General features: G+C 33.6%; 1 protein-coding gene across 9 annotated transcripts in view; it reads left to right on the forward strand.

The window, feature by feature from the left end:
* CCDC91 (coiled-coil domain containing 91) overlaps positions 1–25,324 on the forward strand; it is a 364,665-nt gene that overhangs the window by 241,202 nt on the left and 98,139 nt on the right. For all 9 annotated transcript variants that reach the window (XR_008663567.1, XM_055318678.1, XM_055318677.1 and 6 more), the window contains 3 exons: positions 3,412–3,504; positions 3,612–3,680; positions 6,580–6,756. Coding sequence is in view for 8 of the 9 variants with exons in the window: in XM_055318678.1 (XP_055174653.1) it covers positions 3,412–3,504; positions 3,612–3,680; positions 6,580–6,756 (339 nt within the window). In the remaining variant the exon portion in view is untranslated. The remainder of the gene's footprint in view (positions 1–3,411; positions 3,505–3,611; positions 3,681–6,579; positions 6,757–25,324) is intronic.

Below are 25,324 nucleotides of genomic sequence, written 5' to 3' on the forward strand. Positions count from 1 at the left end.
GAGAGATTAAACCAAAATCTGTTTTACCAGTCAGTTTTTTATCTACACCCCCTTCAAGCATATCATACCAGTGAGAAAATTGGGGATTTTTTTTTTTTTTTTTGGTAGACAAAAAGCAGCTTTAAGAAGAAGGTGCTTATAGACCTGACATTTGGGAATTGCCACCATAACCATGAAAAAAGCCAGCTTTTTGCAGTTCTCATGAAGCTCCTCCACATACACAGAATTTCCTACCAGCATTTTCATGTCTGAGATATTAGCATGCATGGACTGAAAGACATGACTAAATTTTGGAAAAACATCCTAAATGAGAAATTCCTGACTCAAACCAAAAAAAAAAGAAAAGCTTTGAAGAAACAGATAATGTGGAAATAGAAGGGCCCTTGCCCCCCCCCCCATAACTATAATCCGTGCATTCAAAAAGAAGAGAAAGAACAGAAAAGATGCAACAAAAATCCCTGTTTTCAAACAAGGAGAATGATGAAATAAACAGCCATGATTGGCTCATAGATACCAAGTATTGTTGGTATCCCTGTGACAACAGTGGCACAGTGTCCCTGGCTAGTTGATATCCAGTCAATGAGCCTATTCTCCAGGAGAATCTGCCCTGTCCTTTGTCCTACTATTGTTAGCTAAGGTGTAATTTGGCATTTTCTTTCTGGAATAGTTTGAGGGCATGCACCAAAAGATAAACCATACTCGATCATCAACCTAATTCCACCCCTAGGAATATTTCACAAGGCCATAATTGTATAAGTTGGCAAGATGCATGCACAAAAATCAAGATTTTTTTAAAAGGAAAATATTGTAAACATAAATATGTATAAATAGGACATGTGAAATGTATAATTAGTGTAATAAAAATAATACCATAATTATGTTTATATAGAAATAATACTCGAGTTCAAAAACACTATATTAGTTATAAGCTTATTATATAAAATGTTTACGTAGAGCTGTATATTTATATAGAGAGCCCTCCTGAAGGATGTTTGCCTTTGGGTGATAAAATTCTGGGTGATTTTCACTACTACTTTGCATTTTTCACAATCAGCATATGAGACTCTTATAAAAATAATATATTTTATGTTTATATTGTTCTTGGTTAGCTACTTGTGGGTTATTCATTTTATAAATTATCTATTTAATTTTAAGAGTTAACTTCTCACATGCCAGTCAGTATCTTTCTGAATCCTCTCTCCTAATATTAATTTTTTTCAGAAGAAGATCTTATTTTAATGTTATTCTGAAAAGAACAAAATTAGAAGTATAGATTAGTAAAATTCTTTTAAAGCCAAATGCATGAGGCTTTACCTGACATACAACTTTTAATAAGAAGCTTTTAGTTACTGCGTAACATGTAGGTAAAACTGAGGCCACGTTTAGTTAGTAGGTAATTATTCCTGTTGATAATGAGTATACTGATATGATTATTGCTAAAGTGATTCATTAGAGACCTGGCAATTTACATAGCTTTTCTAAGGCCCAGATCGTCTGAAACAGAGAAGAGTATTGCCTGATTTAGCAGTTTGTTGGGAATATAATGTATAACTACATGTAAAGCTCTTTTAACAATGCTTGAAACCTCAAAAATACTCCAAAAATATTAGCTATTTATTACCTATATGTATAAGAAAAGTCAGTAACCTAGTTATATTTTCTCAAGTAGATCAATGATTTTACTTAGAGTGTATTTTACATAGGATTCTTCTTTCCAATGGTAATATTGAGTGTATTCTTTAGAAGATAACTCAAAAATAGTCTTCCATCATAGTGTATTGTCAGAATGAAGAAATAATGTTCAAGAATGAATTTTCTAAACATTGTGTTGCCACTTTAGGTAACGTACCCTCCTTAACTGGTTTTTGGACCACTGGAGAAACTTGGCCTACTTACAATCAATGACAATGATTTCTATTATTCTGACTTATTAACATAACAATTCTTTTTAAGAAGAAATAATTTTCAAAGTTATTAATGACTCTGAAAAGTTTATTTTTTAGTTTAATTCTAATAGTTTTTATTGGTTCGGTTTCATTATGTTTACTCCTATTCTCAGAGCCTAAATTGAATGTTTTTGGCCTCATTCAAGAATTGTATTTATCATTTCTAAATCTAATGATTTGCCTGGTATACCATTTTTAAACTTTTTCTCATGTGTGTATTTTAAGTAGGATTAGGAATTTTTTTCTGATTCAATGATACTTGTGTGCGTCTAGACTTACATAGAACACAAAATTAAAGTCTCAGTATATAGCATATGGTAAGTCTGCTGATGTGTTAGCTGCTTTTCACAAATTCATGTGGTACCAATAATTTCTCATAATCAAGTCATGATTTGTATCACAGTTTGGGTGTGTTTTTAATGGAAAAAGATCTGTGATTTTTCCTATTCTTGAAAAATAAAGGTAAAAAGTAACATTAAAATTAAAAATAGGAATCATACATTCCCCTAACTAGACATGACTATTTTGTCACTTATTCTTCATGTAGACTGCCTCCCTAAAAGATATTTTAACTCAGAACAGCTTTGAAAGACAAAGATCCATTTTAAAATATTGGGTATTCAAATAAGTCCCTATTTAAAGGAAGCTTCAAAATCAGAGAAATCAATGAAAATACTTTTCTTTGCCTTTAGTAACTGAATGAGAAATCTGTGTAAGTAGGAATATATATTTTCTTTTTTTGTTTTGTTTCCTCATAAGAGCACTGTTCCAGAACAAGTATCTTGCTTCTCTGTGTTGAAGATATTGAGGCTACAAAAGTTGAATTATCTTAGAAAACTCTTAATTCCAAATCCCCAATCCATGATAACTGGTTTATGCTTATAGGTGCTTTTTTGCTAGCACATTGCAGTAAAAGTAAATGCATGAATTCTGCATATTGTAACATTAGCTATCACATAAATTCCTTTGACTGTTTTGATTATTTTCTGAATCTATAGTAAAGCCTTGGAGTGAGAATAATAATAAGTCTTGCATTTTTTTTTAACAGTGCTCTACTAGAAACACAAATAATATGATAGTTGTTCATCAAATAAACATTTGTTATTATCTAATTGCTTCTTTTGCTCCAAATTAATAATTTTAGTGAGTAGTTTTTCTAAATTTAATTTTAATTAAAGACATTTTATCATTTTCTAATTCATTTCCAATTTGGAATAATTATGCTTAAGTTAGATCCTGTGTCATATACTTAACTGAGTTTGGGGCCACAAAAAGGTCTCTTGGCTGACTGGCAAAAGGTGAATTCAGTGGCTTTTTTTCTTGTAAGTCTTAGTTTTAGCAATCTACCCATTGTTTCCTCTAATGACTACTTCAGTACAACCAGGCAAATGAATTCCACCAGTGCTCTCCTTGTTGATAGATTATTGGTCTCAGAGCCATAATCATTATTTATCTTTCCTTGTAGCATCAGAGACTCCTTGAAATGCTAGATACAGAGAAGGAACTATTAAAAGAAAAAATAAAGGAAGCTTTGATTCAGCAATCTCAAGAACAGAAGGTAATACTTGACGTTTGTTCAGAGTGTAGAAAGAATATGTTCTATTACCTCAAATAATTACCTCAAATAATACATTTACTGTCTACCCAACTGTCTTATCATTTCAGGATATACTGGAAAAATGTTTGGAAGAAGAAAGGCAAAGAAATAAAGAGGCATTAGTATCTGCTGCAAAGGTATTTCTATCTGTAATAATGGGTTTCTTTGTAAGTAAGTGGAATTTAAAAACTGAGTTCATCAGTGGTATAGTCAATCTACTTTTTGTGTATAAAGCCTCATTACAGAAAAATCAAAGAGTTGTTTTCTTTCTTGTTTTTCCTGTTAAACTTAGGATGCTGCTATCTATCTTTATTATTGTTAAATTAACATTATGCAGGACTAGAATGACATCGAAATACCACATATTTAGATTATTATTGTTAAAAGAGAATATCTGCTGGGACGCTAGTAAGCACTTGGTATTTTTTTTTTTAAGATTTTATTGATTTATTCATGAGAGACACAGAGAGAGGCAGAGACATAGGCAGAGGGAGAATATCAGGCTTTTTGTGGGGAGCCCATTGTGGGACTTGATCCCAAGACCCCGGGATCATGACCTGAGCCAAAGGCAGATGCTCAGCCACTGAGCCACCCAGGCATCTCAGCATTTGGTATTAATAGGCATCATCACAAATAATGTGTGTATGTGTATATATATTTATAAAAAGATATGTGATTTTTAAAGCCAACTTTGAAATACCTAAGTAGTTTATCCATACATATTAAATATACATATGCCAACACATACATACATAGTACTAACTTTTGAGATTTAGATTTAAATTTAGTGAGCAAATATTTTGAAAGTTTCGTATTTGCAAATCACCATGCCAGGGGTAAAACCTGAAGGATGACTGACTTTTTTCTTAAAGAATTTACAATCACATAAGTATTACTTATTACCAATTAGGAAAGTGGAATGCATTAAATTATCATACATATATGGATAGTACTTCTGTATAGACACATCGAAATTTTTGAGTGTAGGTATGACATAATTAAAATTTACATTAATTTGGGGAAAATTAAAAGCAGAAAGGCTAGAGGCAAGGAAAGAATTAATAGAGTGTGTCCAAAGTCTGTGTTAAAAGATAGTGAGTAGCAGAAATAAAGTAGTGGTAATAGTTTAAAGGAAAGAAATAGACAAAAGTCTAGAAATAGGAGAAGATAGAATCAGCATCTGTTTTTGGTGTGGATAATACAGAAGGAGGCCAGATTGGGAACCCCCAGAAGTATTGCCTCGGAAACAACATGGAAAGTGGTACTATTTGTTTGGTATAGAATTTGAGGTGATCGTGATCTATTCAGATAACAAGGCTAGTAGGCAACCTGGCAACTCAGAGAAAGAAATGACCTGAAAATGCTAATATGGTTTATTTTATTCAGCAGACAGGTGGTAATAGTAACCATGGAAATTATTGTTATGTAAATCACCTCACCAGAGAGTATAGAGTAGTAACAAGTGATGTAAGATCTGAGCCACTCCATAATTTAAAATCCAGAGAAAAAAGGAAGTTAGAAAAAAACTGAACAGAGTCAGCCATATAAGTAAAAATAAAAGCAGCAGGTTGTTATGCAAAAAAAGAAAAGGAAAACAGAAATAGTCAACTATGTAGAATGTAACTTTGATGTCAAGAAAAATAGTGATTGAAACAAAAAAATATTATTTGGATTTAACGAAATGGAGAGCATTGGTGAGCACATAGTAAGAGAGTAGTTTCAGAGAAGAATTGTAGAGTAAAACAGGAGTTTAGAAAATGGTAACTGAGCATTGATAACTTGTGTCAAATGTGGCTAACTGGAAGAAAGAGAAAAGTGTAGGCATCACAAGTGGGAAGACCATGGACTTTACTGCATCCCAAAATATGATGGTTTTCTTGAGAGAAATTCTTATTTCAACAGTTTTCATGGAAAACCATTTTACTGAATAATGAGGGTTATGCAGACTTTAGTATTTGGCAGACATTTTCTCCAAAGCAAACAGAGTGAGCCCAGTATCTCCAGAAAACTAACAGTTTTTGTTGCCAATGATAAAAGTTGAGCTTTAAAGCAAAATTAGAATTTTGGAAAATGTGTATCTGCTTTCAGATACTTAAAGACCTTTTTGATGAGATTGATGGTGATATTAACAAATGTGACCTTCGTCTTTGTTATGATATAATGAAATGTGTCAACATCTGGAGGAGATGCATAACTTACTGAATCAATACTTTCCAAATAAAAATCTTTAAAAAAAAAATCATGCATACATAAAGGACTCATTAAAAGTGCAAGAAAAGAAAAAGTGGCAGAAGGCAAAAATCTTATGGCCACTGTGTGATTTTCCTTAGCACAACTACCCTTTAAGAACTACCCCTTTTTAGGTTTTGGTATGGTATCATCAGTATTTACAAAGATCTAAACTGGCTGCTAAGTGTTACTCTCTTTTCTACTGCATATCTGTGTGAGACTAAGTTTTCTTTATGTACTTAAACCAAAAACCATACTATAGATTTAATGCAGAACCTAGCTGTCTTCTGTTAAGTCAAATATTAAGGAGGTTCACAGATACTCTTTTCACTTCTTCATTTTGGAAAATATAGTTATTTTTACAAAATATATTACTCATTAATATACAGTACATTTAATGTTATAAAATGAATTAATATTTTTTTATTTTGTCTTGGTTTTTCTAATATAGTAATACTAATATGTATAACCAGCATAAACAAAAGCTCTTTGAAGTAAACCATAATTTTTCAGAATGTAAAGAGATTCTAAGATCAAATAGTTTGAAAACTGCTACTTTAAGCTAAGGCTTGGTTTCTGTGAAGTTTAGATGTGCCTTGGGAATAATGTATGAATATTTGCACAAACATAAGTAATTGATTTGATTTTACACCAGTTATTAAGTACACATAAAAACAACAGTGTCAGAACTAAGCCCTATAGAATTCAAGTTTTGTACCTTTTAGATTAACCCAAATCTTTCTTATTCAAGAACTTATGTCGTCACTCACTCAGATGTTTTCATTTGAGTCATTATTTGTTTTGAAGCTTGAGAAAGAAGCAATGAAGGATGCAGTTTTAAAAGCCATAGAAGAAGAAAGAAAAAGTCTGGAAAAAGCCCATGCTGAAGAAAGGGAGTTATGGAAGACTGAGCATGCAAAAGATCAAGAAAAAGTATCTCAGGCAATTCAAAAAGCTATACAAGAACAAAGAAAAATAAGTCAGGTTAGTAAAATTAACTCTTCGTTAGTACTTTTTATTTTGCTCAAAATGAAATTTCCTTATTTTATCTTAAAATTACCTTAGTGGCTATTGATTATTTTGCCTTTAAGAGTAATATTTTGAACTAATATTTTTAATATATCAGTGTACCTTCTATTTACTGATATTGAAAATCCAGAACTTATAATCTTATCTTTTTATTATTTTTTTTAAGTCAGAATCCAAACTTAGGGATCCCTGGGTGGCGCAGCGGTTTGGCGCCTGCCTTTGGCCCAGGGCGTGATCCTGGAGACCCAGGATCGAATCCCACATCGGGCTCCCGGTGCATGGAGCCTGCTTCTCCCTCTGCCTGTGTCTCTGCCTCTCTCTCTCTCTCTCTCTCTGTGACTATCATAAATAAAAATAAAAAAAAAATTAAAAAAAAAAAAGAATCCAAACTTATGTTAAGCATTGCAATATATAAATCTTTGGTTTATTTTTTTTCCTTTTTTCACAAATATACACACACAATTAATACAAAATAATATATGTAGAAAACAGTTTGATTCCATCAGTTATGTCTAATGTATATGTCTATATATCTGTATGGATAATAGGACCTCACAGATAATCCCCATGGTTTCATAAAAAGTATTACATATCAACAAATATGGCCTATACAAAATAACTTTTATCTGCCTATCTGAACAATTAAAAACTACAGTACTTTCATTTTGCATAATTGAATTTGCATGGCTCTATTTTCTAGATGTTTAGTTTTTTTTTGTTACATAGGCGGTGAGATACCTGAATAAATCTTCCCCAAACAAGTATAAGAAGCAAAAAATAACATTTATAGAACTCTGTTTTCCATGATTAAAGTGTTACATGTACTACCTACCATTGTTTACTCAATCATGCATTATAAATGTAGATAAAACGACTAACATTTACCAAACAACCTACAAGATTTTCTTATGATTCATTAGCTAATCTTAATGAAGCCTTAAAAAGTCAGCGCTTTTAACCTCCAGGATAAATGTTACGCACTTTTAAAAAAATGTCACTTAAATTTATTCCCGAGCACATAGTTACAGATCTTTAGGTAGTTGCGGTAAGAAAACAGAAGTGTAGTGACAGATTTTATTCTTTTATTCCCTTGCTCTTTTCTATGGGAGTAATGATTGCTTTCTAATTCTTCTGTTGTTAGTGCTATCAAATACATATTGAGCACGTATTGTATATAAGATGTTTAATTGTCAGTTCAGTTGGTTGGAATTCTATGCTAGTAAGGTCAAGATCTTTGGTTAAGTTCTGATTTGGGAGAGTTTACTTAAAACTTTTTGTGACCACAGACCATTCCTCTAACCCCACATAGATGTGGGCTATTAGTCACCATGAAAATTGGGCAAGAGTGCATGAATAAATCAGCACATGTTCATCACTCAAACAGAAAAGTATATATATCATAAGGGCATACTTCTCTGCTGGTTTGTCAGGAGCATTTTTGTCTACAGAAAACACTACAGTATGTGATATACTTTAAAATTTGTTTGCCAGTTTCAGAGTACTGTGAAGGGTAATGCAAGCATGACATGAATAAACACATTTTATTTTCTTTCAAATGTTTGCATATTTTAGGTGCATGTGAGGAAGAGAGTATGTTGGTGTGGTGTGGGTGTGTATATGGGTGTTTAACTGCTTTGTGGCTAAGAGTATTAAGAGAGACATATATAGCAGAAAGAACAATGTTTCTAGTTAACTCGCAGGTTTTCAAATGTGAGCTCTTAACGTCAAATGTATTCAGTCTTTCTTAAACAGCTGCTTTCATTTTCATGTAGTTGTACTAAAGCAGCTACAACCAAACAATTGTCATTCCATTAGCCCCTTAGAGCTTCATAGTCCTACTCTAGAAAATTGACAAATTACTTTTCTTGGGAGTCATATGAGACTTCTATAGCTTTTGTTTATTTAGGCCAGTAGGCATACCAATTGACATGGTCAAACTTACTCTTCAGTGTTTTCACATTGATAATTGAAGTGACTGCCCGCTATGTTCTAGGGACTGTGCTTATTTCTGGTGATAGAGTAGTAAGAAAATACTCAACAACTTGCATGCCTTCTTGTGAAGAAGACTGACAGTATTAAAGCTATAAAAGTATTAAAAAAGTATTAAAGCTATAATAAAATGTAGTGGTCAGTGTTATGAATTTAAATGAAGCAATGTAAAGTCTGGAGAATCAGGGAACCAGTATATGAATAGGGTAGTCAGGTAAGAACTAAGAAGCTAGCATTTGGAGACACCCGGGTAGCTCAGCAGTCTGCCTTTGCCTCAGGGCGTGGTCCTGGAGTCCGGGATTACCACTAGAGGCTCCCTGCATGGAGCCTGCTTCTCCCTCTGCCTGTGTCTCTGCCTCTCTTTGTGTGTCTCCCGTGAATCAATAAATAAAATCTTAGAAAGAAAGAAGTTAGCATTTAAGCTGAAGCCTGCATTGAAGTGAGCAGCTTGAGAAAGAAGCTTTTTGAATAGTTGGGAAAAGAATGTTTCAGGCAGGGAAATAGTTAAGTACAAAGGCTCTGAGGTGTAAGATAATTGGCATAATTAAAACTTATGGTACTGCTATGGATACAGAACAGACAGACCAACGGAATAGGATGGAATATGGAATACAGAAGGACATAAGATTGTTCTGTAATTTATAAATCTATAAAGGTAATGTTACAAATTATGTAGGATAAATTCCTGTAGCAAATTATAGTTAATCTGAGTTGCATGGAAGGGGACCCAAACTGTGAATTTAGTGAAATTATGAAAACCATATATATATGCAGAGTCTTCTGCAGAAATGATCCATATAGATTCTCAAAAGTATCTTTTTTATTTTTTTCAAAAGTATCTTTCTAATTAACCCAGAAAAGATTGAAAATATTTGTAACTAGCTGCCCATTTCTTTCTGGACTTTGCACACTAAAATGAATTTCAGGTAGGTTAAGTGTTTAAACTTAACTTACCAAAAAGCAATTGGGCAAATACTGATATTCTTTAAAATGGAGTCTAAGCACTTCAGGAGTGATAAACTAAAGATACCTGCAAATTAACTTCTTCTCCATAAAGGCAATGAAATCACTAGCAAAAAATGTCAGAATCAACTTTTTCAGAACTCTGGATATTAACCAAAGGCTTCAACAACCCAAGGAGTATTTATTCAGCAAAAATAGTTAAATCTCACTAAGGAACAGCAAGCTTTGTAGATTTTTAACTTGCTTGACTCCCGTCCCCTTCTCCCTAGTTCTATAATAGTAGTCTAACAACCATGGTAGCTATGAAAACCAACAGTGTAGAAGCCACTGGAGTGGGTAGCCAAAATGTGAAGCTCCATAAAAACAAACAAACAAAAACTTTTCTCCAGGGAATCATTACTGTTGACCCATCTGATATCTTCCCAGAAAGTCCCCATTTGCTTAGAGCTTACTTATAGTGGGAAAAGCCCCATCCTCAGAATATTTGTCACAAACAATGAAGTGGCAATTGTGTAAACTCTGCCTGAGTTAGAAATACCACTTGGTCAAACAAGACCCTGGCCAGAAAACTTAAAAGGGAAATTTAGAAAATGTGACCATTATTGATGGCTTTGAAAAGTACTGACTTCTGAAAATAAACCTGGATTTCTTGAAGGTCAGACACATACACAAAGTTGTGCACATGCCCAGGAAAGACCTGAGAAGACCCAATCTCTCACCACTAACTGATTTTGATTCTATTCAAGCAAAAAGTAAAGACTAAGGAAGAGTTGTAACCTGGCAGTGTTAAAGGTGTTAGCCATCACACAAAGTCCCTTGGCAAATGATGGATCACTGATCTAGTTCAATGTATTTAAGGATTTGCTGTGTAATTATTTGCTGACTGCTGAGCTAACCCAGCAGAGATCTCCATGGCCACATGGTGACAAGGAATACAGATTTTGCAGAATTAGGTCAGAAAAGTTTCTAGACGAATAACAGCAATAAAAATTATTCCTGGGAGATGAAGGAAATCTGATTGCTAAAGTTCCTATATTGTATTATTTTAATGTCCATTTTTATCAATAGTATGTGATATGCAAAGAAACAAGAAGGTATGGCTCATGTGCAGGAAAACCAAAGCAGTCAATGGAAGATACATTGATGTTGGACTTAACAAAGACAAATATGCTATTATAAATATTTAAAAGAACTAAAGGAGATCATTTCGTAAGATTTATAATCCTCCTCATCATATACATTATATGTATGTATGCTCTTCAGAAACTAGCACTAGAAATATTTGAAGGACTACTCTGTTTTTAAAAGTGCCCTGTTTGCTGTAAAAGCAAGATTGCAGATATGTGAATATACATTTATTTTCCTTCCTACTATTACTTATAGTCAGAGAGTACTTATCATTTGTTGGAGGAGAAAAGGCCCTAGACTCTTATTTTGTAGTTTATAATTCTCTTACAGCATATATCAAATTCAAATATCTATTTATTTGACTGTCCCACTCAACTGAGAACTTCCATAAGTGTCTCAATCATATTTATACTCGGGAGACCCTAGCCTAATATGTAGTTTATGGAATGTGTTCCAGAATCATTGTACTTGAATGTCAGGATCTAAAATATCATACAATTAATTCAGGAAGATGACTTATAAGACTTAATTGTATTCATCCAAAATGAATATATATATATATATATATTCAAGTAAATATATAGACATCATTTCATTAATTAATCACATTAATTCCACAGAAAGGCAAATTCTAAAAAGCAATGAAGTATTACAGGTTGGTTTGTAAAAAAATTCCTTGAAGATAATTAATCATCCAAAATTACCAAAGTTGCAGGACCAGAAATATAATTTCTAAATAGACTTTATTCCTAGGCTACTAGTGATAGGAATGTGAAATTCTGCCTCTTGAACTTGTTCATACCCTTATAATCACAAGATTTTAATTGTGAGTTTCAGATTTATATGTAGTGTCTTGTTACTACTTTTAGGAAAAAACCTGGAATATTAGGCATTTCAAAAGTTGACAGAATGTTATTGTTTCCTTTAACAATAAAGAAAACAATAATAGTTCTCCATGTTTGAGTTTCACTTAACCTGGCTTTAGTCTATATAAATATTTTAGGCTACTAGCTAAAAACCTATTTTTATGGAGGTTTTTCTTCAGCTTTGGTTGTGGGAAATAGTAACGTAATAGTAATGTAGCAGTAGTGGTGAGGATGGCAATCAATCTAATACTATTGGCTCTTATTAATTCACCTCTATGTACCAGGCAGTTTTCTCCTTGTATCATGTGTGATCTCATTCAATACTCACAAGAGGCAGACATAATTATCTCCATTTTTACAGATATAGAAATTAAAGCTTAGGAAGATTATGTAACCTGCTCAAGGCGATAATAACTCCTTCGAAGAGACAACAGGCTGTATTCAAAATCAGACAGCATTACTGCAGAGGCCTTGCAACTCGCCCCTACACTGTTCCCCCTCCCAATGTTCTCATCTTAGAATAAAGCACAAAATCATCTCATTGACCATTTAATGTATCAGTAATTTTAATAGGAAAACTTGAAGGGAGTGTTTTCATTTCTTTTTTTATTCAGTAATATTTATTGATATCTACCATACGTCCACCCTGTTGGAAGTTCTGGGCATCAAACAAGATAGACAATGTCCCTAAGGCACTCGTAGAACTTACGTTTAAGTTGAAAAAGATTCACACTGAATAAGGCAATTCCATATAGTGATATGGGCTTTGGAAAGGGTTATGTGTTTAACTGAGAATGGGTGGTAGAGGTCTTTAGATAAGGAAATTGGGGAAGAAGCCAGACTCAAAAAATGTACATGTTAAATTCTATTTATATGAAATTTTGAAGAAAGCAAAACTGATTTAAGAGGAAAAGAGGGGATCCCTGGGTGGCGCAGCGGTTTGGTGCCTGCCTTTGGTCCAGGGCGCGATCCTGGAGACCTGGGATCGAATCCCACATCGGGCTCCCGGTGCATGGAGCCTGCTTCTCCCTCTGCCTGTGTCTCTGCCTCTCTCTCTCTCTCTCTCTCTCTCTCTCTGTGACTATCATAAATTTAAAAAAAAAAATCAGAGGAAAAGAAATCAGTAGTTGGGGAAGGGGCACTTTTTGAAAGTGATATAAATATCTTAATCATAATTGTGGTGATTACATTTGACAAAACTTACCAAATTATATATTTTATAGTGATGAACCTTATTGTATTTAAATACAAATTAAATAAAGCTTTCTTTTTTAAACAAATAACTACCAGAATAAATTCTTGGCTAGATGGCAATTTGAGATGGTGAGAAGGGTTGAGTTTCATGGGGATAAATAATCTAATTCATGCATATTAAATTCAAGGTGCCTATTCATAATCCTAGAGGAAATGTTGACTAGGCAGTTAGAAATGTGTGTCCAGAGTTCAGGTGTGTTGTCAAGGCTGGAGCCCAAACACTGGCATTAATAACCATAGATATGGTATCAAAGCCAAATACATAAATAATAAAAATCTTCTGGATGAGCAGGACTCTATATGACAATCTTTTACCTAATGTAGCCATCTTCTTCCTAGAAAAAAATATGGCCACTTCAGATTAACTGTGTAATAGTGGAAATAGTCTCATACTTATGATGGTTGTATTCCAGATGATACTGTGAAGGTGTTAAAGTTACTCTTGCTTCCTGTATCACACTGCTACCCAGCTCAAGTGGCCAAAGCTTCATCTCCATTTTCTAGGAATCTCAGGGTCACGAGTATAAATAGCAGCTCCTGCCATCTTCTGCCCACCTCCTTTCTGATTTCAGAGGCCAGCATTCATTTTTTTCTCCTCATTCTTTAGCAGCTAGTTGTGATCTAGAGAGACTAAAGAACTACTGTCCAGGGAACTACAGAGTGTTTGAGTACTGATTGAAGGGAATGACATTATGAAAGCATGGAAATTGTGTTTTTAACCTAAGATTTAGGTCACATCATAGCACTCAATAACTCAAGGAATTCTGGAAATAAAACTTAGAATTAACAGCGATTAGCATCTTTAGCCACCGAGTCACACTAGAAATAAAAGATGCACTGTGGCAAAGTGAAAAACAGTATAAACCTAAGTAACTAAAATTACTTGGAAAAAAAAGTAAGGGAGACTAAAAGCTTTGGCTTTATAATTTACCTGTAGATTTTCTCTGTGTAATACAGACATTAACTGAAGAGAGAAATGTTAAACTATGACAGAAAACACAATTCCCTAAGATTGTGGCACATATTTCTCCAAATTTATTTGAGAGATAATTTTGTTTGGCCTTGGTCATAAATTAAGACTAAGTCATAGTGTGGATTGTAGATTTGAGGGGTTTTTTTTTTCTGAAATATTGAGAAGAAAGTTAATGACTCTGACTCTCTTGGTTTTCATATTAAATTAATTCTGGGTCCCTTGAAAATCGTTGTTAACAAAAGGAAAGTACATTTGTTATTGACACCAAAATGGGCAAAAAGAAAGAGTCATTAATTTTGCTGTTCTAGCAAAGTCCTGTAAAAGGACTCCAGGGCATACAGACACTTAAACTATGTCTGACGTTGGAAGCTCTTCATAATAGTTTATAACCACAGCCACTGTAATTTGGGGTTATGTTTCCCCCAAAGCCACAGACATTACAATCAGTGGTTAAATTTTCTTTAAGAAATTCAGCATTGCCACCTGACCCTTCTTTTAAAAAAGGAAATAGCATTTCTATTTTAGCTTAGCAGGCCAGATAATTTCACAACACTGAAATAATTTTTCTGTATTGACTTATTAGTTTTGATTCATTAGTTTATTTTAAAATTTTTATTTATAAAACTTTGATAGCCGTAGTTAATTAAAGGTAAAATCTTAATTACATTTTTGTCAAAAGTATTGCACTTAGGTAAAAGTGAACACATAATGCATCCAACTCACCTTCTCATCTCTCAAGACCCTTCCCTCCTGCTCTACTTCCTATTTCATTCAATGAGGTAACAATCTACCAAGTTGCCCAATCCAGAGAACTGGAGATTTTCCTAAACTCTCCCTCTCTCATCTCCATTTTAACACCTTTTTAATCATTAAAACCTTTCCACTTTACCTGATAATAATCCTTAAGCATACACACCTCCTGCCTGCCTGCTCTCACTGACTTAGCTGCAGTTCTGATTGTTTACCTTGACCTCCTACATCAATATCTTTGCTTCCAGTTTTGTCCCCTTTCAATTTGGAATAAAAAATGAATGAGCTTTAAATTCTTCAGTGCCTCTGCAATAGCCTATAGAAACATTCAGGCTACTTGGTGTGAGCTATAAATCTTTCAGAACATAAAATATAAACTGTCAGCGACCTGGTCCCCCTACCTACTCAGTTCATCTTCTGCTATTCTGCTTCACAATTCATGCTTTTAGTACCAGACTGCTGGTCACATATCATGCTATTTGATGGTGTTGGGCCTTGAGTCATATTGTGCCTTCACCCTAGAATAACAATGGTTTCCTAACTTGCAGAATGTACTCTTATTTAATAACTTTGCTTTTTTTAAATCCAAAAAAAAAAAATCTTCTTATGTTTCTTAGTTTAACTGAAGTGTTCTCTCTTCTTCTTTGGCATTTAGTATATAACTATACCACTGCCCAGGCATATTATATTTAAAGGATTCATTTCTGTCTCTTCTCCACTAGATTTAAATACCCCAAATGTAGGAGCTGAGTCTTGAAAACTGCAGTGGGTTATAAGATGGTAGAGAATCGATACTATTTTAAAGAGACATGCTAATCTTTAAAAATGCACTTGATTTCCATCAACACAATTTGGGTCTTTTTAGAGTTTTGATTACTTTTAAATGGAACATTTTACCAATAGTGGGGTCACCACAAATAGTGCTTTGGGTGTTATGAATCTTTAAAAAAACATATCAATCAGATTGTCTTTTGAGTGTCAAACTGAGATTATTCTTATTATTCAAGGAAATAATATTCGAGGAGAAGAAAGAGTAATTACTTTTAGCTTCAGCAAATGATTTCTTTGAACAGCTAGTATGGATTTGCTGTAAGGTGATGAGGGGGTGCATGAGTCCAAATAGAATTTTTAGGTAAAGTAGTATGCTCTCTTTGACTGGTCTGATGGAAGCATCACATTCATTTCTATATACATGTTTTAAGAGAAATATTTCCAAATCAGAATTGGATCATCTTAGACATTTATTGGTGTCTCCTCAGTGTCAATTCCTTTCTTCCCAAAGTAATACTTTTTATTTCTTAGCCATGTGGTTTAAGTGAGATTTAACCTACTTTCTAATTTAGACAAAAACCCTTATTTATTCAAGCTAATGATTATGTCCTACCCCTTTGTTAACAAGTCTTAAAAATTCACACATATTCTGAGTCCAGGCTAGAAGGCTCCATTTTGGAACTTCTTCTTCAGGTATATAAACACTGTCATTCACCTTGGGAAAATGGGAAAATCCTTGAAACTGTTATATAACCATCTTGGGACCATATGTGTAGAACTTTTATGAAAATGGATCCTACACCAAAGGCAGAGCTAAGAACTGGAGATGAAGAAATTTGCATCCTTGATTACTTTGCTTGAACACTAAAGGAAGCTTACTCTTAGTTCTTTCATGTGAGGCTACAAATTTTTTTTGGCATTTCGTGAATTTTCTGTGATCAGAAGAATAATTGATTACCAGAATAAGTATGCTAAGAAGTAGGTGGGGTTAGATGTAAGTCCTAGTTTGTGTTCATGTAACAATGCCTACTTTTTAAAAATGTATGAAGCTCCATTTTCAGATCTGTAAAGTGGGATTAATAATTAATTATAATTATTATAAATTATAAATACAGTTTTAATAAATATAAAATTTTTATATTTATATTATTTATATATTATTTAAAGATAAATTATAATTATATAAAATAATTATAACTAATTAATAACCTGTTTTATAGAGTTGTGAGGCCCTTGGAAACATTTTTAAATGAAAACTGAGATAGATTTGTGAAACAACTTTAGAGACTATAAATGTCATGCAAAAAAGTGCTGTGGTCAGACCAGTAACAGAGCAGAAAACCTTATCACAACTATGGAAGGAATTGGAGTATTTAGTTCAGAGAAGAGAAAAATAAAGCTATGGTAACATTTTTCACCTATTTGAAGGAGAGTCATAAAATGAGGCTTTTTTCTATCTAACTCTGGGGGGACAGGTTAGAAGTAGGTAAAATAATTTTAGCTCAGCACAGTATAAAGCTAGTAAATCACAAGTTACATAGCAAAAAGGATAGCATTTTTAATCTAGGATTGTGAAGAATGGATTGAGTGGAAGATTGAAGAATGTATGCATTGCAAATATAATTTCTACTGTCATTTTCTTTTTGGTTTGGGATTTCAGTTTCTATTTTTGTATCATTATAGGTATGTGGCAATTTCCAACTCCACAGACTTATACCTAGTTACTAATATTCTAGAAATTGGCCATTCTTAGTTACTGAAAATGCTCTTCCATTTTTATTTATTTTTATTGTATTTATTTATTTTAGATTTTTTATTTTATTTATTTGACAGAGAGAAAGAGCCAGAGAGCACAAGTAGAGGCAATGGCAGAGGAAGATATAGAAGTAGGCTTCCTACCGAGCAGGTTGCCCAACATGGGGCTTGATCCCAGGACCCCGTGATCATGACCTGAGCTAAAGGCAGATGCCTAACTGACTGAGACACCAGGTGCCCTGAAAATGCTCTTTTAGCAATAATTACTGTAAAACTCCCTTTAATCTATTTATATTGCCATTTTCTAAACATATAACTTAAGTATATACCTGGGTATACCTGCCTCTCAAACTGGTTCTGAGTATGAAATGAAAATACACATCACTATTTTGTTAACTTTAAATTCCAGAATCTTGCATTGTAAGTATCATTAACGAGTTTTATTGACCCAGCTGAAATTCACTCACTTACTTAGCATGGTATCTGGAACATAATATGTGGTAGTGTTGCACAGATGGCTGCTGCCATTTTGATATGTTATTATTACTATTATTATCCCTATGATTGCAACCATCTTAACCACCTCTGTCATTTTAACACCTAGCAGAGTGCTATGAATAATAAACAGTGAGTAAATGGATGTTTATTGTGATTATGTAACACTGTAGTTTCCAAAATGCATAAAGGTGCCCTGAGATGCTATAGTGAACTCACAAGGATGCTACAGGATATTTTAAATATTAGAGGGGAACACACAGATACTTGGGATCTTTTGAAAACCAGGTTAACTACTAGGTTGGCAGTACTGGTTTGTCTTACATTCCTTTCTAGTACATCATACTGTAGTGAAGTTGAGTTTCGGGGTTGCTGTGATAAAAAACAAGTACTATGCAAATATCCATGTGGAACAAGAAGTGAGAATGTCATTGTCTGATCTTATGTCAAGATGTAAGGAGCTGTGCAATTCCTGCTATGTACAAAATTACATGAATGAATTGGAGTTAGAGATAAGTAATATCTGATTCAGATAAAAAGAGTAAGTAATTTGGGTTAGAGATAAAATTGAAGTATTTGTATTTCAATTTTTGTATATCATCTTTTCAAATGGCTACTATGTCATGACCTTATTAGTAAATGAAACAATTAGATATTTCCACTGTGACAAAAATTATTGAGGTAGCAAGGGAGCTGTGAATTGAGAAACTTTGGGAAGCTTTCACCTAGGGTAAACCCACCATACAGGTGCTCTGAGGAAAACAAATATAAGCTACAGTACCTACCCTTAGTCGATTTTCTTTTACTGGGGAAACAAATTCACTCATTTATTGAAGATGAATTATGTATCTATACTCTGTGCCGGATACTATATTAGAGTTCTAGTCATAAAGAATATGAACTGTAGTAAATATAATCCCTGATTCCAAAGAGATCTCATTGATAAGATAGACAAGTAAAGCAGTTATTACAGTTATAAGGGTTTATCTTTTTAAAAGATTTTATTCATTTATTCATGACAGACACAGAGAGAGAGAGAGGCACAGACACAGGCAGAGGAGAAGCAGGCTCCATGCAGGGAGCCTGACGTGGGACTAGATCCCGGAACTCCAGGATCACACCCTGGGCCGAAGGCACTAAACTACTGAGCCACCCAGGGATCCCTACTGTTTTAAGTTATAGACTGCTTTGAGATAGAAATACAGGGTGTCTCTGAACACATACAAAGGGAGCTAACTCACCACCCTATGAGAAGATGTGGGAGGTCTAGAGCATGCCAGGGATGTACAGATGTACAGATACTCAAACTAAATTGTGCTTAAGGAGTACATCTGATCATCATAGGAGGAGGCTAAGGGGAAATCACTTCAACCAGAGAAAAATGGCATATCCAGGGAACTACATATCAAATACTTGCTATGTGCATGACCAATGGTAGTTTATGCAGAGATTAGAAACATGAATGAGACTCTGGCCATTGTGTTCAAGGACTAGGGAATATGGCAAATGCATAAATTGCTCCAGTGTGAGGAAGAATGAGATATATGACAAAGCTCATCTGTCTGAGGCATTTGATAGGAATTATGATAGTGGTTGTCTCTGGTAGATGAAAGCAAGAGAGAACTTTCTACAGTATATAGTCACTCTTTATCTTGATCTGGGAGTGGGTGAATGGGTGGAGATATATATATATATATATATATATATATATATATATATATATATACACACACACATACACACACACATACATACACACATATCCCCACCCCACTCCCTGTGGGATTTTTTAAAAATTATGTTTATTTAGCATATGTACACATAAAAGAGAAATCACCTTCTGATCCCACCCAGCAGAAAACATGCACAAACCCAACGTATACGTGGAGGGAAAGGGCCCCAGCCCCAAGTTAGTGGTTGGGATGGTGCAATCCTGGGAGTCCCAAGCCCCAGTCAGGAGAGGGCTGACCCGAAATAGCGGGTAGACCCCCTGTTGCCAGCCCTAAAATAAGTGTGCACCATTGCCAAAGGTCTGTTTGATGCCCTCAAAGTAGTACCACTGCCAGCCCTGCTGTTGTGTCCTCTCTTCCTCAGGGGCAGGGATGCCTCTGCCCTCCATGCACAGCTCAGTCTCTCCATTCTTGTCAAGGAAGGTCAAGGTGATGGTGGCAAAGTGCCCTTCTGGCCAATAGATATAGATAGATGATAGATAGATAGATTAGATAGATAGATAGATGATGATGATAGATAGATAGATAGATAGATAGATAGATAGATAGATAGATAGATAATAGATATATGAAAATCCATTGAGCTGTACATACACTTAAGATTTGTGCATTTCACTATGTGTAAATTTTTTTAAAGCTAAGCACAAAAAAAATAATGTAGTCATTATTAAAATAGTTATTTACTTAAAAAACTGTGAGAAACATCTAAGGGGTACTTCAAAGGAAAATCATAATCTTAAATACATATATTAGAAAATAGGAAAGAATGGAAAAGAATGAGCTAACACCTAATTTACTAATACAGTTAAAAAAGAAAGAATAGGATGATCCAAAGAAAATAGAAAGAAATAATAAAGTTTCTAACAGAAATTTACAACATGTATTGAAAAGTTTCAAAATATTATCATTTTAAAAGGCATGTAATTCACAAATCTTTGACAAGATTGATGAAGAAGGATGTTTTTAATAAACATTGTCAGAGGAATGAATAAAGTGACCTAACATAAATGCAATACAAATTTTAAACATAATATAAATGACTTAGTACCAATCAGTTGTAAAGTTTAAATGAAATGAAAACTTATCAAGAAAAATATAAATTCTAGAACTGAAGCAAAAATTAGAAAGTAGAACAGTTTTATGGCTATAGAAGAAAGTATAGTTTAAAAATATTCATGTATCTCTAAAAATAAATATAGATACACTTTTCCAGTAGATGATACTTAATTCATGCCCCCTGGAGTGTTGGCCGGACTTAGTTGTTCATGTCTAATGAATAAATTTTAGAAAGGGAAAAAATGTCAACTTTATACCAGAGAAACCTGGCAGATACCATGTTAACCAAATGACCAAGGTTAACACTGCCAGTGATAAATTATGTTTAAGGCCACATTCCCCTGATACAATATAATGAGAAGCATGCTTCATCTCTGTGGTATTCTTACCCCAAGTCACAACCCTAGTCTAACCATGAGAAAAAAAAGAGTTAAATCCAGATTTCTTCAAAATACCAGAAAAGTGCCCTTCAGAAGTGTCAATGTCCTTGGGTGCCTGGGTGGCTCAGTTGATTAAGCATCTGCCTTCAGCTCAGGTCATGATCTCGGGGTCCTGCGATCAAGCTCCCTGATCAGCAGGAAGTCTTCTTCTCCCTCTTCCTTTGTGATCTCTCTCACTTTCTCTCAAATAAAGAAAGTCTTTTTCTTAAAAAAAAAAAAAATTGTCAATGTCCTAATAAGGAAAGACCAAGAAACTGTCAGAAATTAGAGACTAATGAGATACGGTGTCTGATTGCAACGTTTCACCGTGAATTAATCCTGGAACAGAAAAAAGACATTAGTGGAAAACCTGATGAAATACAAATAAAATCTGTAATCTATTCATTTTTATTGTGTGATTTCTTGTTAAATGTACCATAATGATGTAAGACGTTAATATTAGGGGAAGCTGGATGAAATGCATATGCGAACTCTTGTACTACCTTTGCAAGTTTCTGTAAATCTAAAATTATTTCAAAATAAAAAGTTTAATACATTTTTCCTAATACATATCTGGTTAAAATGAGCAAACAGGATACTTATTTTTATCCACTCTCTTCTAAAACTCCACTGAAATAAAACTAAACCCTAAACTAGAAACTGAGAAGACTAGTATATATTGTAGAAACTCCTAAACGCTTACTTGTTAGTGGCACTAGAAATTTCTGGAAGTGGGAATGAAGGTGAAGACTCAACTAGAAGAAAGTTTGAAAGTCTATTTAATAAGCAGCTAGGCCCTCATGTATTTTTTTTTTTTTCCACTTCTGACAGAAAACTGGAGTTAATTCTCTGGAAAAAATAAAATAAAATGTAGGGTCTCCGAACCAGGGATCACCAAAGTAAAGTGGACATGGGGTTGAGAGGACAACAAGGTAAAAAGTTTCATGCTACTTATGGAGAACCATAGCCATTTTTCCTATCACAGCTCTCAGAATGCTGACAACCAGACAGGAAATTGGAAGATTCTTTTCTGAGGAATTTAGACAGCCCAAGATAAAAGACCTAAATATATTGGTATCAGAAATTACCCCAAGGAAACAACCCAGCCAGATTACTCTGCTATTAAGATCACAGTCCATAAACCACAACTGCAAGCACAGAGATATTACTCAGCATTTTAGTGCTCTCTTCTTTAAACATGAGCAAATAGTCAAGTATGAACAGATAACTTCCCATGAAAAACAGGGACTAAAACAGATTCTGTAAACTGTGGAAAAGTAAAACAACAAGAACAACAACAACAAAAACTATTATCAAGGTTCTTAAAGGTAAGAGAAGATTTTATGTCTATGAAACAAGAGGATGCTCTTTTTAAGTGAAGTAAAAGATTAAAAAACTAAAATATAGAGAAAGTTAAAAAAAAATGAAGTTTTAGAAGTCTTCCAGAAACAAGGATGTAAAAATACAAAGAAACAGAAAATAGGAGTGAAAAGAGTAGAAAATTAGCCAATGAACTTAGGAGGTTCATTAGCTGAATCAGAGGATTCTTGAAAATCAGAAAATAGAATGCAAGAAATAACATTTTTAGTATTATTGTTATTAAAGTAAATCTCCCTAATTTAAGGACTCATATGAGTTTCTAGATTGTAAGACCTGAGTTTCTAGATAGACCTATAACTAGGTTTGTCATGAAATTTTTAAGAAATGGGGATAAAGAATATGTGTAAAATTTCTTATAGAAGGAAAAGTTTATGCAATTGAGGAGGCATCAGAATGTAATCGGACTTCTCAAAAACCTTTAAAATCGTAGGAATTTCCAAGCTAGAAATACACACTTAGGCAAACTATAAATTAAGTGTGAGGGTAGAATAAAGTAATTTTTCAGACAAAGGAAATATCAATACTTTTATTTCCTGTGTGCCTTTTCTCAAGAATCTCCTGCAGGAGGTTCTCTTACAAAACAAGAAAGAATAATGGTATCCAGATAGCTGGAGTCACAGTTCAAGAGAGGTACAGTGCATTTCCAGAAATATCCATGAGGGAGATCCAGAATAGACAGCTATGTAACAGACATAGAGAACAACCAATCCCATTTGGAGATATGTACATGAGATATACCTCCAAGAAGATAAACATAATAGAATGTCTGGTATCTTTGAATATACTGAGAAGATATTTAGACAATTAGATAGGAATTTGGGAATCAGTTCATAATGCTGTTTGCTCAGGCCAATATAATGTGGCTACAATAACAGGATCATTTCTGACCCCATGTCCTTAGAGAAATGGATCAAGAGACAATCAATAATATTATGTGGGTGCTTATATAACAAGAGAAAAAAGCTTCACAAATTTTATTAAATAAATTCAAAATATAATGATGTTTTAATTAACTAATTAATTATTTTAGAGAGCATGGGGAGGGGCAGAGTGAGAGAATTTTAAGCATATTCCCTGCAAAGCACAGAGCCTGGCTTGGGGTTCGATCTCAGGACCCTGAGATCATGACCTGAGCCGAAACCAAGGGTCAGACAATTAACCAACTGAGCCACGCAGGTGCCCCGATAATATTTTTTAATAATATTCATCTCGTGACAATAGAATTCTCTCTGGAGAGGATAGCATTTTGCTTCATTGTGGTTCAAAGTTACATACCCTATCATGAAAAATGGTTGCAAAGTTCATTAATGTTGATATGTTAAGAGATTCTATGTATTTCATCTTTAAAAATGCGTGAATTAGATACTATCAAATATTGGTATCAGTCAATGAGCATATTATTTTAATTGAGCAACATTTATAGAATTGGGTTATTCAATTTTATATTTTACTATCATTACAGTGTAGATTAATTACTTCCAATCGAAAGTTAGTTGAAAGTTTCTCAACTGCACAGTAAATGGATTTTGAAGTACAAACATTTTATTTGCATTTGCATCAATATCTGAAAAGTACTGATGGAACTAGTTTGAACTCATAAATTTGTATAGAAATGGAAGTCTCACTTTTTTTAACTATAAGGCAACTTGACTCATGGTTCAAACACTCATTTTCTAAGGTACATTTTCACAACCACATGCAACATTTTTAATAATATAGAATTATTGAATATGCATACATTGTGTATAGAATAAAAAGCACACAGTTGCCCCAGAGAACTTCTGATACTATGGTTTATAAGCCCACAGACCAGAATTGAGTTGGTTGCTGAAATTTTTTCCATAATTTAACTGTGTTTTTAATCCTTCACTAAATTACACTGAAAAAGAACAAACAACCACAGATCATTTATTAGTTCATGATTCTATGATAACTGAAATGTATGGCAGGTTAAGAGATACTAAGACAACTATACTTTTAAGCAATAAGGAGAAATTAAAAGTCATATACAAAATGTCACATAAACTTTTAGCCCTAAAAGATATTATTCATCATGATGTATTTAATTGCTACAGAATAGAAATGGATTCCAGTCATTCAGGTTTTTAAGAAATTAGTGTATAGAACTCTTTTCCTCATTTAAAAACTAGCTATATAATCATTTATATATGACTTCCTGTATATATTTTATTTTTTATTGCATATATTTTAGATAATATTTAAAATATGATGAGAAACATAACTGATATATTTGAACAAATAATAACATATATGCAAATGGATGTTTTTCCCTCCAAACTATTTACCATACATCAGTGGTTCTCAACTGGAGGCAATTTAGTGAGTAGATGCCAGATATGCTGCTTTTCACAGGACATCCCCCCACAGCTCCCAGGAAAGAATTGTCAATAGTGCTGAAGTTGAGAAAACTGCCTTAGAGAATACCATGTTCCAGTGATGTAGCCATTACTAAAATATTCTGGAAAATACTCTTTATAATAAATCGCCTATTTGAATATACTCATTGGTGACAAATCTTTATTCTTTGTGAGGTGTATTTTATTTTAGATTAATTCTCATGTCTCGTAGGGAATTCAACAAAACAGGCAGATATTCACAGGCACTTTGTATAAATGCACTTAAAATTCACTAATTATTTCCAACTAATTCAGAATTTGGTCTGGTTACAAATTAGATGGCATAAACTTTACTTTTCTAGTATTTTCAAAGAATTTATTTGTTGGCAAGTATTTTAAGGATGGATTTCACAACCTCGACTGTCAACTGACTCCCAGCTGGAGAGGAAAATTGAATTAAGAGAAGCTTTTTATGAAAATGGTTATCAGCTCAAAAAGGAAAGAGGATTGAGCAGATAATAAACTCTCAGCCCCTCAAAAGCCAATAGAAGAACAGATTACTAATCCTTCATGTTTTTTTTCTGCATATACCCTTTTTATTTAAATTGATGTGTTTGCTTTCAACCAAACAAGTCAA

This window comes from Nyctereutes procyonoides, unplaced genomic scaffold, assembly GCF_905146905.1.
Source record: "Nyctereutes procyonoides isolate TBG_1078 unplaced genomic scaffold, NYPRO_anot_genome, whole genome shotgun sequence".
NCBI lineage: Eukaryota > Metazoa > Chordata > Mammalia > Carnivora > Canidae > Nyctereutes > Nyctereutes procyonoides.